This window comes from Gymnogyps californianus, chromosome 3 (assembly GCF_018139145.2).
Source record: "Gymnogyps californianus isolate 813 chromosome 3, ASM1813914v2, whole genome shotgun sequence".
NCBI lineage: Eukaryota > Metazoa > Chordata > Aves > Accipitriformes > Cathartidae > Gymnogyps > Gymnogyps californianus.
This window is the reverse complement of record NC_059473.1, coordinates 56,809,360-56,823,711: the sequence shown is the minus strand read 5'-3', so window position 1 is coordinate 56,823,711 and position 14,352 is coordinate 56,809,360. Positions and strand designations below refer to the sequence as shown.

The following is a 14,352-nucleotide window of genomic DNA, read 5'->3' as shown; positions in this document are numbered from 1 at the left end:
TTCTTCCTGGTGAAGTTAAAAGGTAAGTTCACAAGGGGAATGAGCGCAGGCTCTGAATTCAGCAAATAATTCAGAACACCATTTAGCTCTCTCTAAAATAAGCAGATAAATGTTCCCACTTAGGTCAAAGCTGAACACATGCTTACCACCTTTGCTGGACTGGCTGATGCTCATAAGGTTCAACTCTCCAAAAAAAGTGACAGTACGCAAAAATCAAAAATCAAGTGGAATCAATATCAGCAGGGCAGCCATCCTTTTTCACAGTGCTTATGTGGGTGATAACCTTTTCTTTTGCTCTGAACCTAGATTTCCTTATGCAAACTGCACGTGTTTGGGAACAGGCATTTGGTTTGTAGAATAGTACATAAAATAATCCTGTTTGTGATAGAGCTACAGTCCCTACTGAAATTAACATGATTCATATTATCATATTTTTACATTGAAAAGTTTTATCTTAAATATATGCTTTAAAGGTCAGCATAATTAGTCTGTTTTCACGCACATGACCTGCATCTTAGACAATCCACTCTTCTTTCAAAGTGCTTGACAGACTTCTCAGAATAAAACCTGTAAAATTTTGAATGCAAAAAAAAAGAAAGATCTGTGTGTGAGGGGCATACTTCTTCAGATTATGAGTGCCATAGTAATGTCATTGTTTAGACTTCATATTTGCTGTAAATCTAGGAAGAAGATAATGCATTTAATATTTCTCATAATTTTTGGTTTAGTTTAACCAACATGCCTTCAGGAGACTTGAAAAGATGTAAGCAGCCAGAAGAAAATGTTTGATAATTAGAGTATACAGTACAAATGATTATCAAATTAATCAGGGAAGAAGAAAGACACAAAGGGAAGAAGGAAGGCAGGAACCTTTCCTGCTTCTCCACAATACCACCTGATTTCAAGTATTCAGTCACAGGGAGCGAGGAAGGAAGTTTCCTTTACAAGGCACAGACACAGACTAGGGCAGTCGAGCTTGGGGTGGCATGGAAGGGAAAAAGGTAGAACACCACAATTAAGGAATAAGTAATATGCAAAGACAAGTTTTATTTTAAAGTGAAATAGTATAACTCAATAACTCTGCTGTAAAGTGAATCGTCTTTTAACTATTCTACCACTTATTTTATCCTTAAAGCTGATCTCTTGGCAAAGTTGATTCTGAACAATCTGACTTACTAGAGGGGATTTCTCACTGGTGAGAATCGTCAATGTGAAAGTGAGACACATCAGCAGGTACCCAGCTGCCCTGCACTTCATTTTCATGGTATCCAAAGAGTAATACATGCTAGAAAAGAGGCTAATTAGGCCATTTGGATAATTGGTATCACAGGAATACTGAGAGGAAGAAATGTCTTCACTGATGACTGACACTCATAAAGGGAAGCACATACCACTTGGACTCTGTGATCTTATTGGGTTTTTTTAAATAAATTACCAGGTAACCTGCACAAAATTAAAGGCAGTGAGTTTAATAAGGTAGAGCCCCTAGTTTTAATCCCTCCATATGTATGACTTGCACTATTGTGAGCTACAAAGGAAGAGTTTAAGGGAGCTATTGGAGGAGCTTGAGGAGGGATGGTCTGTTTTTCTTATGATATCTCACACATCGTACATTTTAAAACAGCAAAAATAACACTAAGTATTTTTATCGCACTTTATTATATGCTAAGGTCTTTCCAGAACAGGGTGCAAAGATCTGGCTTTTTTCTCAAAGCACTGATTTTAGATGTGACAATCTGCATGATAACGACCAACAGTGGAGGGGGGGAGGATGAGGAAGCAAAGTGTCAACAAGAAGATAATGGCTGTAATTAGGATGATTTTGAGTTTATTCTAACCTAGCCTGATATAATCTGAGCTTTTTCTTACTGCACATGCAGTCTGACTTTCTCTTGTCACCATGAGTCACATGGCTCGTATTTATGTTCAGAGACTCATCGCTGTCCGCCTAAGGGTTCTCAAGATAGCAGTGGTGTATGCAACAGCAGCGCATGCTTGAATCAGAGTGGGCGGATAATTTATCTGTGAGGGCTTCAGTCAGCAAAACACTCCATATTTCTTTAAAGTTAAGTGTTACTACGTTCAGCAGAACATTTAAGCATCTGTGTACTTCTAGTAAGTAGTCCCAGCACAGTATATATGGTTAAAGTTAAGTACATGCTTGAGTGTTTCACTGAATTGCAGCTTTGAAGAGCTGAGTTCATTTTGTCCTTGACCAGCAAGGATGAAAATTGGGGTCATATTAATATATCAATGGCAATTAACATAAAACAGCTTTTTTTTTTTTTCTTAAATGTGTAAACAGTTGCTATATTATGTTCCAATAGCCATCAAGATTAGCCTGAGGGAATGATTAGTTTAAGCAGTACCAAAGTTGTACAAAAAAATGAACTAAAGAAACTGACATATTGGCATGCCAGCTTAAGAATGCTTAATGACAATTCTACAAAGCCAACAAAGGAACATTTTTGTCAGGTGAATTTTGTATGACACCTAAACTGATGTAGTTGAATTGACTCATCATACCTTTCAAACAAAGCCAGTAATAATTATTATCCTTTTACTAATGTGTGCTTTTCCTTTAATTATTCTTTTATTTTCAATCCTCATGTCACACAAATTTCTTAAACTGTTCTTTATCTATCTGCATAAGGCATCTGTCAGGTTAGCTGTTACCTGTGGAAGCACCAGGTCCTTCCATGATCTTATTCTGACAGTGAAATTAGCAGAATTTCATACATGCAGGTGAAGGGAAGGCTAGAGTGTAGACTTTATCCACACCTTAAGGTGCCAAGCAAGTGACAAGTGGGAAGACTGCAGATGAAAAGCAAAACCTTGGAAAGAATAGCCTCAACAGCAAGTGGAAAGTTTTCATAAACAGTAAACAGAAAAAAAACCCCACCTGAACATTGCATATGCTAACCCAATATAAACAAATGTTGAATGTAAAATAAAAAGTTATACCAATTTTAAATTAAAGTGCCTCAATAAAACTGTACTGATTGATTTTAAAATCTCACTCTTTCCTAACAGGTTTCACAAAAGAACAGAAGGTTGTTTCTAATTCCTTTATAAGCACAGACACTCAAATTCACAGCTTAATTCCCCTCAGACAAGGTCTTTGGATTTGGAACTTGGGTTCTCTTAGCAACTACTCAGCACTGCTGAGAAGATTCATCATTTTCTGTTTTTAAACTAGCAAGACATTACTACATGTGACAGTAAGGAAAAGGGCCTAGAAGATTGTAGAACATACTTCCTTTGCATCCATTGAGGAAGTCCTCCTTCTATGCATACCTCAGAAAGAAAGATCACAGAACCACTGAAGAACAAGAAAGGAGGAAAGGTTAAAATCTATATACTCTGTATTATGTCCTTCAGCTGTGTCATGAAGCTCCCACACTGAGTGTTCACCTTCTAGTGGAATCTTCTTGCCTTCACATATGTGTAGAACTGTTCACATGAGCAGTTAATTCAAGCCAAACAATTATGATACCGACCTTTCCTTTAAGCTTTCCATATACTATTTCAGGTAACAAGAAAAATGAAGAAAGAAGAATGAGAATGGGCATTGCATAAGGATACCAAACCTGCTGCCATCTCACCAGTTTAATAATACATGAACATATACATTGAGAAAGGGTGATATATAAAAAGTAAAACACTATTTAACTTTATAAATATATACATATAAAATTATATTTTCTACTCCAGCAGATAATTTCAAAGTTTTTATTATTGGCCTTAGTCCTAAAATTTCAATTGGTTTTTCATCTACTATTTCAGGATTATGATACCGTGTGCAAAGTCTATTTCTACCCCAATTCCATTCCCATCTTTTTTAATTTTAGACAAGGTAACAAAATAGGAAGTATATTTTTTCCTCATGACAAATAAAAAAAGATGTCAATCCAGATCCCAGTCTCTACAAAATCTGGCAAGGAGTGTGACATCTAGTTTCTGTTTCTCTATCTGATAAATCACAATTGTTTTAAATCCTTGGCACATGATTAAACCAACAGCTGTGTTAAAGGAAAAACTCCCACAATGTATTACTCACAACCATCTCAATATGATCCGTCCAGAGACAAAAAGCATTTTCAGAGAGAGTCGTAGGCAAGCCACGGCTATCTTATTCCCACAGACTTTGAATGAAATCTCTTGTATTTTTAGCTTCCCAGTTTATTTGAGCTAAAATGGGAAGGGGTGGAATTCTACTACAGAAAACTCCCACAGCTAATACAAAGAGGTCAAAAATGTTAAAAATACTGCAAATTACTCTTGTGCACTTAAAAGCCAATCAATTGTTAGCAACAAGAAAATTAATATAAGTCTATTTTTATTCCAGGTATAACATCAGGTTTTGGATTGTGATGGGACCTATTGAATAAGTTTAGCTAGTCTTATTTTATATTTGGATCTTTGGTACCTGAGTGGTTCCTGGTATCATAAAGTTTGCAAGGAGTTGCAATGTATTTATCCTCACAGTACCCCTGTAAAGGAAGTGCTGGTATTTGTATTTTACTGGGGGGAAGGGGGACAAGATTCTCACTGCACAGTGTGCAGTGGACGTGGGCATTTCTAAGCCCAGTGAGTTTTCTGCATTGAAGTCTGTGAAACTGAAACTGCAGTACAGTCAACTCCTGGTTTGTTAAATTATCATACTAATCTTTAACATCAGTATTTTGACAAAAATCCCCTTTTCTGCCTATGTCTTACTTTCTCATGCAAAGTAAAACCTAGTTATGCTCTTCTTTCATTTACTGATATCTATCTGTGCTCCTTGGTTTGCTCACTTACACCCTAACATCATCCATGCTCTATAGAAGATTCATCCATTTTATAATCAGAACGGTCAACAAAGATAACTGAGTCTGTTGTCCTGCATATCTCTAGCCACATTTTAAAGTGGGGAATAACTGTGTAATTTATAACAAAGGAAGTCCAACTGTTTCAACAATTTGTGACTAAATTAAATCAAATCTTTGAGAGAAATACATAATCTTATTCCAAGAATTCAGACAATGAGATATTTACTACATCTGTTACTAAATTATACCAGCAGTTAATTGCCATGCTAGTTCTTTTACAGTAACTCTAAACTAGTACACATACTTCAATGAAGTTTGTTAATAGTCTTCTTTTGGAAATAAATTATGTCAAAGATTATGTCATGCACTTCCAGTACATTTATCATTTTAGTCATCTTAACCAGTTCTCTCTAGTTTGATTTCCACTTTTCAAAAGTGACTGCAAAGGACAACTTAACCTACAGAAAGTCTGAAAGTTTGTGGGAGTGAAACTTACGGAGTCAGTTTATATCAATAAACCCACCTGAGTTAAATGAGGTTACAAAACCATATTTCCCTTCACACTCTCTAAAACCAAGTGGAACAGTTAAGCACTTTCCTGCTGGACAAACAAGCATGTTCTCTTGCAATTGGTAAATGTAAAGCTCTTTTTTTTTTTTTTTCCATGTGAATATTTTGAACTGCTGACAGGCTCAGCCCTGAGCTAGGAATAATGTGAGTTTCCAAACTAAATATTCATTAAATACTTGCAACACGAAATACTGTTTAAGTTTTTTGTTGCTTGATATGGCACAATAATCATATCCAGAGGAAGTAAAACACCATTAAAGCTAATAATACAGGATACATTAAGTACAGCTTCTAAGGGCTAGGAATTTTGTCTAGGAGGTGGGAAAAGCTTTGGACTTGGCAGAGGAAGAACCAGCGACCATTTATAAAATCGGATAACAATCACTGAGTGTTCTCTACTTTCTGGTAAAGTGTGTTGCCCAACTTCAGAAAGGTTTTCAACATTGCCTGGGGTGACATTTCATATGTCAGCTAGGAAAATATAGTTTAGATGATTTCAGAAAACCAGTCGCAGGGAAGAACTATCAGAGTTCACTGTTACAATGGAAGCTGATATTGAATGAGGCTCCATAGTGTCTGTCCTGGATCCAATTCAATACAGTATTTTCCTCACTGATGGGTAATGGACAGGAGTATTTATTTTATTAAATGTTATTAATTTGTAGATGACATTTATATGTGTTAGAAGAACAGAGAAAAGACCAGACTACTCTGCTAGTCAGACAGAAATAAATCTGAAATAAATGGTAAGAGTCTGCAGGATAAGAATTCTAAATTATCTTGGCAAACTGGAGAGAGCACATGGGAAGAAACAGTGCAAAAGTAAGGACCAGTACAAATCACTACATTAAAATAAGAATAAACAGATGCACAAAACAAGATGGGAAAGAAGTGGTTTCTTCTCTGGAAAAGTACACTTGAGTTTATTCTGCATCACACACTGATTATGAGTGAACAGTGTCATGTTTTTGTAAATAAGGCAAACAGTACAGTGTGATGGATGTAGACAAATACCACTGGCTGGGCTTGTAAGGTAATCCTATTGCTCTGTTCAGTACTTGTAAAGCATCATATAGAAAGAAATCATGCTTCAAGAAAAAAAGAAAACAGGACAAAGTGGAGAATCTCCAAAGTAAAGCAATTAGAAGATTAGAGGTCTAAAAACAAAACCTTTGAGAAAACGTTGAATAAACTGTGTTTCTTCGGGTTAGGTAAAACAGAATAATTTAATTTTTTTTAAAGTGTGATAGCAATCTTCCCTACTTTAAAGGCTGTTGCAGAAAGAAAGAGAACAATTTGTTTTCTGTGGCATGATAGACAGGAAAATAAGTCATGAGCTTAACCTGCAGGAAGGAAGATTCAAATTTCATAGTAGCCTTCAAAGATAAGGAGAATAAAACATTGGATCAGGCTACAGGTTTTTAAGAAGCAGTTCAATAAACATATGTAAGGAATGGCAACAGTTGGTCCTATCACAGGACAGAAAGATGGACTAGGGCTCAAGGTCCACTGCAGCACTATGATTTGCTTAGACCATGAAAAATAAGGAAGTATCTTAGATGCAAATGTCTTAAGTCACTGCCACATCCATGCTGAACACAGCACTTAAAACTCGCTGGAAAAGTACCACATTCAAAATTGCCTTACTAGGAAAAAAAGAGATGTTGACTCTTGCCTTTCAATAACATCTAAGTTTCTGAAACAAGATCACCATCAATTAGACTGCTGATATTCAAAATGCACGTTAGGGGTAATGATCAGAGCACGTGTTTAACTCAAGGGGCTCTAGAGAAAAACGACTAAAACCACAAAAATAAATCCAAAGAAGTTTCAGAAGAACCTGGCTGACCACAGGCTGTTAGAGCAGTCCCAATGATGGCTAAACCCTGGTGGGCTTTCCAAACACACATTTTCTAGCCTTCGAACTTCCAACAGTCACCTACCTCTCGAACTGGAACCGTGTGTTTTCCACCCTGAGACTAGATACTGATCTGCAGCCCCCTGTTTATTGGCTGTGATCACCTCTGCTAGTCTCACTTAGGTTCACGTTTTGTAGTTTTGCTCTTTCTCCTGACAACTCACAGAATCAGTGTACAAGCAGTCTTATTAGGGAGTTTCTGTCTTGGCTGCAGGATCTGTGCAGCATTTGCAGCTGTTATCAAACAGATTACAAAAATACCATGAAAACAGAAGACAATAATGGAAAGTTAAAGGGAAGATCTCAGAAACCTCCCAAATTGACAATATGGCAATTGCTGCACTGCAGCATTACCTAAACATCCACTTATTAGGCATGTTTTACCAGTGAAATTCTCTCCAACTCAGACAAAAATATGTATATATTACCACCACTCCTAGCATTAAAATTTGAACTACATACTTTCAACAAAGTACAGCTCTATCACTGTGAAGTTAAAACAATTGATAACACTCAAAGTCTACTGCCAAAACTCTCCTACTTGATGGTCAGAAGGCATAACTTAAAATCCATGTTCAAGCCACACAACTAAAATACTTCCCAGCTTCAAGAATCCCTGCACTTCAGAGACCACTATATCTGCGTGATCAAGACATTAATGGCAGGCCTCTGGAATCCCTCAGCATGGCTATTCATCCATTCTTAGATGGCAACCTGTTCTTGCTGGACTGATACTGCCTCCCATCATGTAGTAATTCTTAACTGAATATTTTTTAAATACCCCAGATTTTTGTCTGAGTATACAGCTGTGAGAAAAGGCAGAGAAGGTGCACCTGAAAAACATCAGAAGGGCATATGAAGGAGGCAGGGAAATAGAACTGGGGATTTCTAAAATACCTCAGCAGTTCTGAGATCAAGATACCCTCCAGTGTAAGGAGTTACGCCTTGTTTGTTCTGAATCCCTTGTGCTCCCACTGGGGGTTCTCAGCCCCACATATGTAGGCATTTGTTGGATGCTTGTCAGAGATGGTGAGAGTAATTCCTTTCTGTCCTGTACCCTTTGGTGGCTATCCAAAAAACAAGAGAATTAGAAGGAGGGGGAAAGAATCTGTGAGTCACAAGGGAATTTTTAATTTGTAAATGGCATTTGTAAGGCCGATGTTGAAATACTTCATCCAATTCTGACATCCAAATTTTAAAAAGCCTCTTATGCGTATGGGAGGGTCAGAAAAGGTGCAAAGAAAAAGGACTCAGAAGATAGAAAGATATACAGCCAGAGATTGAAACATTTTAGTTCACTTAAGATATCAAGGTGATTTGACTGTTATAAGTTCTTTGATCTTAAGTTATAAGAACTTCCCACAGGAGAGAGATACTAGATACTAAGTCTGGTTCATGGACGTGATGTAAAAGTGAAGTAATTCAAATTAGAAAGGTAATTTTTCAGCAGATGGGAGGACAAATTGTTAGAATAAGCCATCACTGGAAGAAAGCTCTTGAGCCCACAGATCAAGGCTGAGCATCTTCTAAAAGATTTACCTCCATCAGGTTGCTGGGCTTTGTACACGGATATCATATAAAGTTTATATTGAGAGAAGACCAGAGTTAATGATCTAATGGCCCTTCTTGGTCTTAAAATCCATAAATATTTTAGTAGAGAAGTACAGTGTGCTGTGATGTGACTGCTTGTTATGCTTCTGGATTCAAGTCAGTTACCAAGTACACTCCTGAAGGCTACATGTGCCGGGCAAAGAATAAAGCACTCTTCTATCACCAAGCAACACAGTGTTCTTGGTGTCATATGATTTTTCTCTCCCATGAAACATTATACTTTAATATCAGTCTGCACAGAGTTTTCTCAAAACAAGGTCCCAAATCACTTTTGGGACATAAACTAACAAAATAGACTGACACGGGCAGTTTCAGGAGGCAGTTGAGATTTTCCACCAACCATCTGTTGTTTAAACAAAATTGAGCAGTTGCACATATTGAGAGATAGCTACTAAGTCAGGTTGCCTTTTAAGCTTTAACTGTTTGACAGCAAAGAAAAACAACTTAGCATTTAAAATTTACAAAATATTTCCAGAACCATTCCAGCGCCCCTGGATAAAAATGAAGCTATCCATCTCCACCTCAGGTAAGGTCCAATGCAGATGTGAGTTTTCACAAAATTTAAGTATATACTTATGCAAATAAGCATAAATACCTCAGATATCACTGAGAATAAGAGATACACAGGGAGGAAATGGATTACCCCATACAGCTTGTTCATTGTTCCTGTCTGTACTCACTTTTTCCTGTGGTTCCATTAAGAACCATACAGAATGTTTGACTATAGTCTATTAAGAACATCAAACTTCACTACAGCAATTCTTCTATGAAATCTCTGATAAGAAGTATAAAATTGACCAGTCATCTCTGGATCTGTATATGCATTGAGAAATACAGGACAGCAAAGCACAAAAGCAGCATGATTATCTTGCATTTAAAGAAAGAAACACTGTAAACAGCAACAAAAATCTTTGCTGAAAGCATTCTGTGTTACTTTTGTTTATACAAACAAGTCCTGTGTACTTCAATACAGTTTAATCATATGATTACCAGGAAATTTTTGTTCCTTTTTTAGGAATGCATATAATATATACAGTGCAGATATAATAATATTTAGTCCACATATTCCTCTACACATACACCTACACATTAGTAGTATTCACTCCTAGATATCCGATCACAACCTATTTAAAATTGTTACCATCTGCAAGGTAAATGACATGTTTTCTCATGTATTCTCAATCTAAAAATTACTGTCATTTTCATAAATAAACACATGCCCAAAGAGATCATGTAATTGCTGAGGTAGAGATCTCTTCCAGATCCAGTAGGAAATTCAAAAAATCCCTTAGTTCATCAAGACTGGGTACCTATGACTTTAAAAGTCCTTTAGAGGATTTTTCATACCATCTGTGATCAAGTGATCACAATTCTCTCATTAAGTAGTCATACTCTTGAATTACTTTCTTGATATTAGTGGATGTAATTTTTTACAATAGCTGTTAACCACAAAAGAGGTGGATCAACTGGAGAAAGTACAGAGGAGTTTAATAAATATGATCAGAAGTCTAGAAAGCATGTTCTACTGAAAGAAGTGGGTTTGTTTAGTCTAAAAAAGAGAAGACTGAGGAAAGATATGATAACAGTCTTCAACTATGTAAAAGGTTGTTGTCATAAGCCTTCTTCATGCCCACAAGGGATAGGGCAAGAACCAGTGGGCTTAAATTAGAGCAACCATGACTTAAAGATCAAGAAGGACATTTTACAGGACACTGGAAACTTAAGCTTTAAATTTTTAAAGCTTACCTACTTAAAAATTATGTTAAGTATATAAATGTAGCAAGAACTAATTTTACTAATTAGCATGTACTGTAGCACAAATAGATAATAGATCCATTGTGGAGGACCACAACATTTGTCCACATGGCAACTAGGGCAAAACCACTCAAGTGCTGACATAGAACCATGGAACTCAATGAAACAGACAGATTCTTTTCTTCTTCCATAATGGCCAAAAGCTGAAGATCTGTGCTGTACAATTACTTGATAACTAACTCTTACTTTTGCTTAAGAATATTTCAATTTTCACTTGGTTGCTGACTTAGTTCAGTTCAAGTACAAGGACAGAATTTCAAAATTCTAAGAACAATTCTGATTTGGTCAGGGGAACTCAAAACAAAAAATAACGAAAAACACTCAATAAGGGAGCTGTACTCCCTATGTCACAAGTTTAAGTAAATCATTTGATGTTAAGAGAAAAGCATTTCACCCCTTCTCCCTCCAGTGTTGCTTATTATTGACCTCCGGCTGTAACCACTCTCTTTTCTAAAAATCATTTCAATGAGTCTGGAAAAGCAGAAATACAAGTAACCATTAACTAATCACTGACATTCAAATCATTTCATCAATGCCTACCCTGCAGCCAATCTTTCACTTTTTTCTTTAAGGTGGGTAAAATTCTGAGCTGAGTGCTGGAAGTCTTATTTAACTCACCTCAGTGGTAGTCATGCAACAAAGCAGGCAATAATCACACCTTGTGATATGAGGTAAAAACTGTTTCTCACTATGTTTACTTAAAAAAGGAGCGACAGGAATTTTTGTGGCTATATATCACGTGGAGATTTAAAAAACTATAGAAACCTAACTAAAGCATAGCACTTTACTAGTTTTCTGTTTGGAAAGGAAGAAATCTATTTTATTTTCTTCTCCAAAATAAGACTTAGATACTGAACTGTACCCATATTTTTAGTAGAATCATACTCTACTTCTTACTCAGTTTAGGAGATGTTGAACAAAGCAAAAAAGTATTCATTCCACAGAGTGATAGGCATTTAAATCAAGAATTGTCTCTGTCACAGTAATTAACATCATTGTTTCTGTTAGATGCCCTTTACTCCACTGGACACCTTGCACAGTATACTTTTAGCCATGACAAGACTGTGAACTAAACCATTCTGTGCATAGTTCAAAGCCCTGCTTTGCTGGCAGATACAAACGTTATTTCATCAAGGAAACATTCCTTTTCAATATTGGTTCTCAAAAGACATCTCACAATTTCAGGGAGTTGAGATTTGGATTGAACCATCTTGCTAATGGAACACTAAATTAAGATTAATAATCGACATGAATTAATCTTCATCTGACAAGGAATTCTCAAAAAAAATTGTTTTGGATAAGAACTTAATCACAGAAAGGAGATATACATAGCCTGAAAGAGTGGTCATCTTGATCCAATACGGATTTTTAAATTAGATTTTTCACTGCCTCCGTGGTCAGACATATCTAAACTAAGGAGAACATAGAGAAGATTTTCTTTCCTTCATTAATCTTGGACTAAATAACAACATATTATATACCCACAGGAAGCATTCACCAAATACAGAGCTAAAAATATATGGGAGAGCACAGCAGCTGCTAAAGAAAACCCAATAAATGTCATTGTCCTGGGCTCAGGCTGCAATCTCAAGTAGCTTCACAGTTTCCCCAAGAGTAAAGAGTAAAGGTAATTCACTTGAACAGTTTATTACCTTGAATACTCCTTTTGAAAAAAGCTTTGCATCCCTCACAAGACCAGACCCCGTAATGGTAGCCTGAAGCGTAGTCGTTGCAAACAGCACAGTACCGGGTCTCCTTGGTGGACTCCATGGACAGGCTCCCTTTCTCGTTGGTACTGGACATCCTCTCCCGGATGCTGTGGCGCCTGTTATCAGAGCTTGGCCTGTTAATACCAAAGAACAAGCATAATTCTTTCAGCAAGGTTAAGTCCCATCCACTCCTGCAGATCATAAGAAAGAAGAGCAGATCTAGTTTTGAAATGACAGGTGGACAAAAATAAATCTTTAATCACCCTCTGTCCTGTTTAGTTGGAAAGGTGTAGAACCAGTAAGATACAGGGGAACTTCTCACAAATCAATCTCATGTTATTAGGCATTGTACCTTGAAAATTAAAAAGCTATTTGATAAATTAATCAATTTTTCTCAAGACATTATAAAGGAATACAGAAAAAATCAGCATTTTTTTTGTGTACCTGCTCCTGTCCAAAGGATTCAGAATGACTGCAGTATCAGTAGGTAGTTTGAGAACCTGAGGCAAAAATCACTTAATGTTTGCACCTGAATTTGCAAGTCACTTAAAATATTAACCAGGCTATTTTCAAGTATTATTGCCCAATTAGAGATGCAAAGTTTCCTTACATTGTCGAAGATATAATTCTATATAAAACAGTCCCTATTCTCATTACAATACCATTTTCATAAAAATTAAGAAGTGGTTTTAGCACAACAGAAAAGTCAGAAGGTATTAAAAATCGTTGCCGAAGAATTTTTGTTCTGGTAACATACATGTTACTAGACATGTACTAGACATGTACTAGACATACTAGACATGCACATGACCCACATGTGCAGTATGCTGCTGAATGAAAACCAAACAAATCTCTAGTGTAAATGGTAATGGATTCACATCTAGTGAATCTAGTAAGAGGTTATTATGGGTAGCTGCTGCAGGCGTGGTAAACAATATTCAAAAAGATGAGAGGATGTGAAATTACCAAGGGAACCAGCAATGAACTCTGGGATTGCTCCTGGAAGGCAAACAGCTCTTGCAAAACATGCTTTCCAGTAAGAGTCTGCACTACAAATTGCCCAGGAGACAAATACAATTGGGTGTGACAGCATCAGACAAGCTAAAGCATGAAGAATCCTACTGTTTGCAGTAATTATCCACTTACCATGCATGTTTTAATTGCTGGTTAGTAAATAGGTGGCTCTTATCTCCCCAGAGTCCCAACTTTTTCTCAAACAAACATATCCTGGGTTTGAGCCTAGGAGACTGGGGGATCTCTCTTTCAGATTTCTTCCTACATACCTAATTTTGCCTTATTGCCTTCTTTAGCTCAGCAAAACCTCCTTTGTTTTGATGAACCGAGGCATCTGGCACCAACGGCACCTTCTTGCTCCAAACCAATACTCCCCAGCAGCTTTCTGATTACTCTACATATGCTCAGCTATCCTCTTTCATCTAGACAAAGTTCCCTGACATCTCCTACTGCAGTCCATCTCAACGCCCTAAGGCTTTCTACCAGCCAAAGCCACCTGGATGATCTCACACGTGCTGCCAGCCATCCCCTCAATACTTTTTATATATAATTTCTGTCCCTGAATACAATATATTTTCATTGAACTGTTTTGAATAAATATCAGTTATTAGAGAAACATGAGGCTTCACTATGTTAGATAGCAGAAACTGCTACTGGCATAATTCAGGAAAACTGCATTTTTTAAACCTGAAGTTCTTTACCAAGCCTTATATACCAGCTAATTTTGAACACTTACTTAAATAATTTTTCTTTCCTTGGGACTTGTGCAAGACAGAAGAAACTGCAAATGGTGAAGTGCTGACATGGCACAACTCTGGCTTTTTAGTGAGAAGGGAAAACTGGAGAATGTCACAATTCTGACAACATGAGTTTAACAAACTAGGCAGCAAAAAAAAAAAATCCT

General features: G+C 36.8%; 1 protein-coding gene across 1 annotated transcript in view; it reads right to left on the bottom strand.

Moving 5' to 3' along the window:
• ESR1 (estrogen receptor 1) overlaps window positions 1-14,352 on the bottom strand; it is a 112,962-nt gene that overhangs the window by 69,684 nt on the left and 28,926 nt on the right. Inside the window, 1 exon segment of the mRNA XM_050893423.1 lies at window positions 12,378-12,568. Coding sequence (XP_050749380.1) covers window positions 12,378-12,568 — 191 coding nt within the window.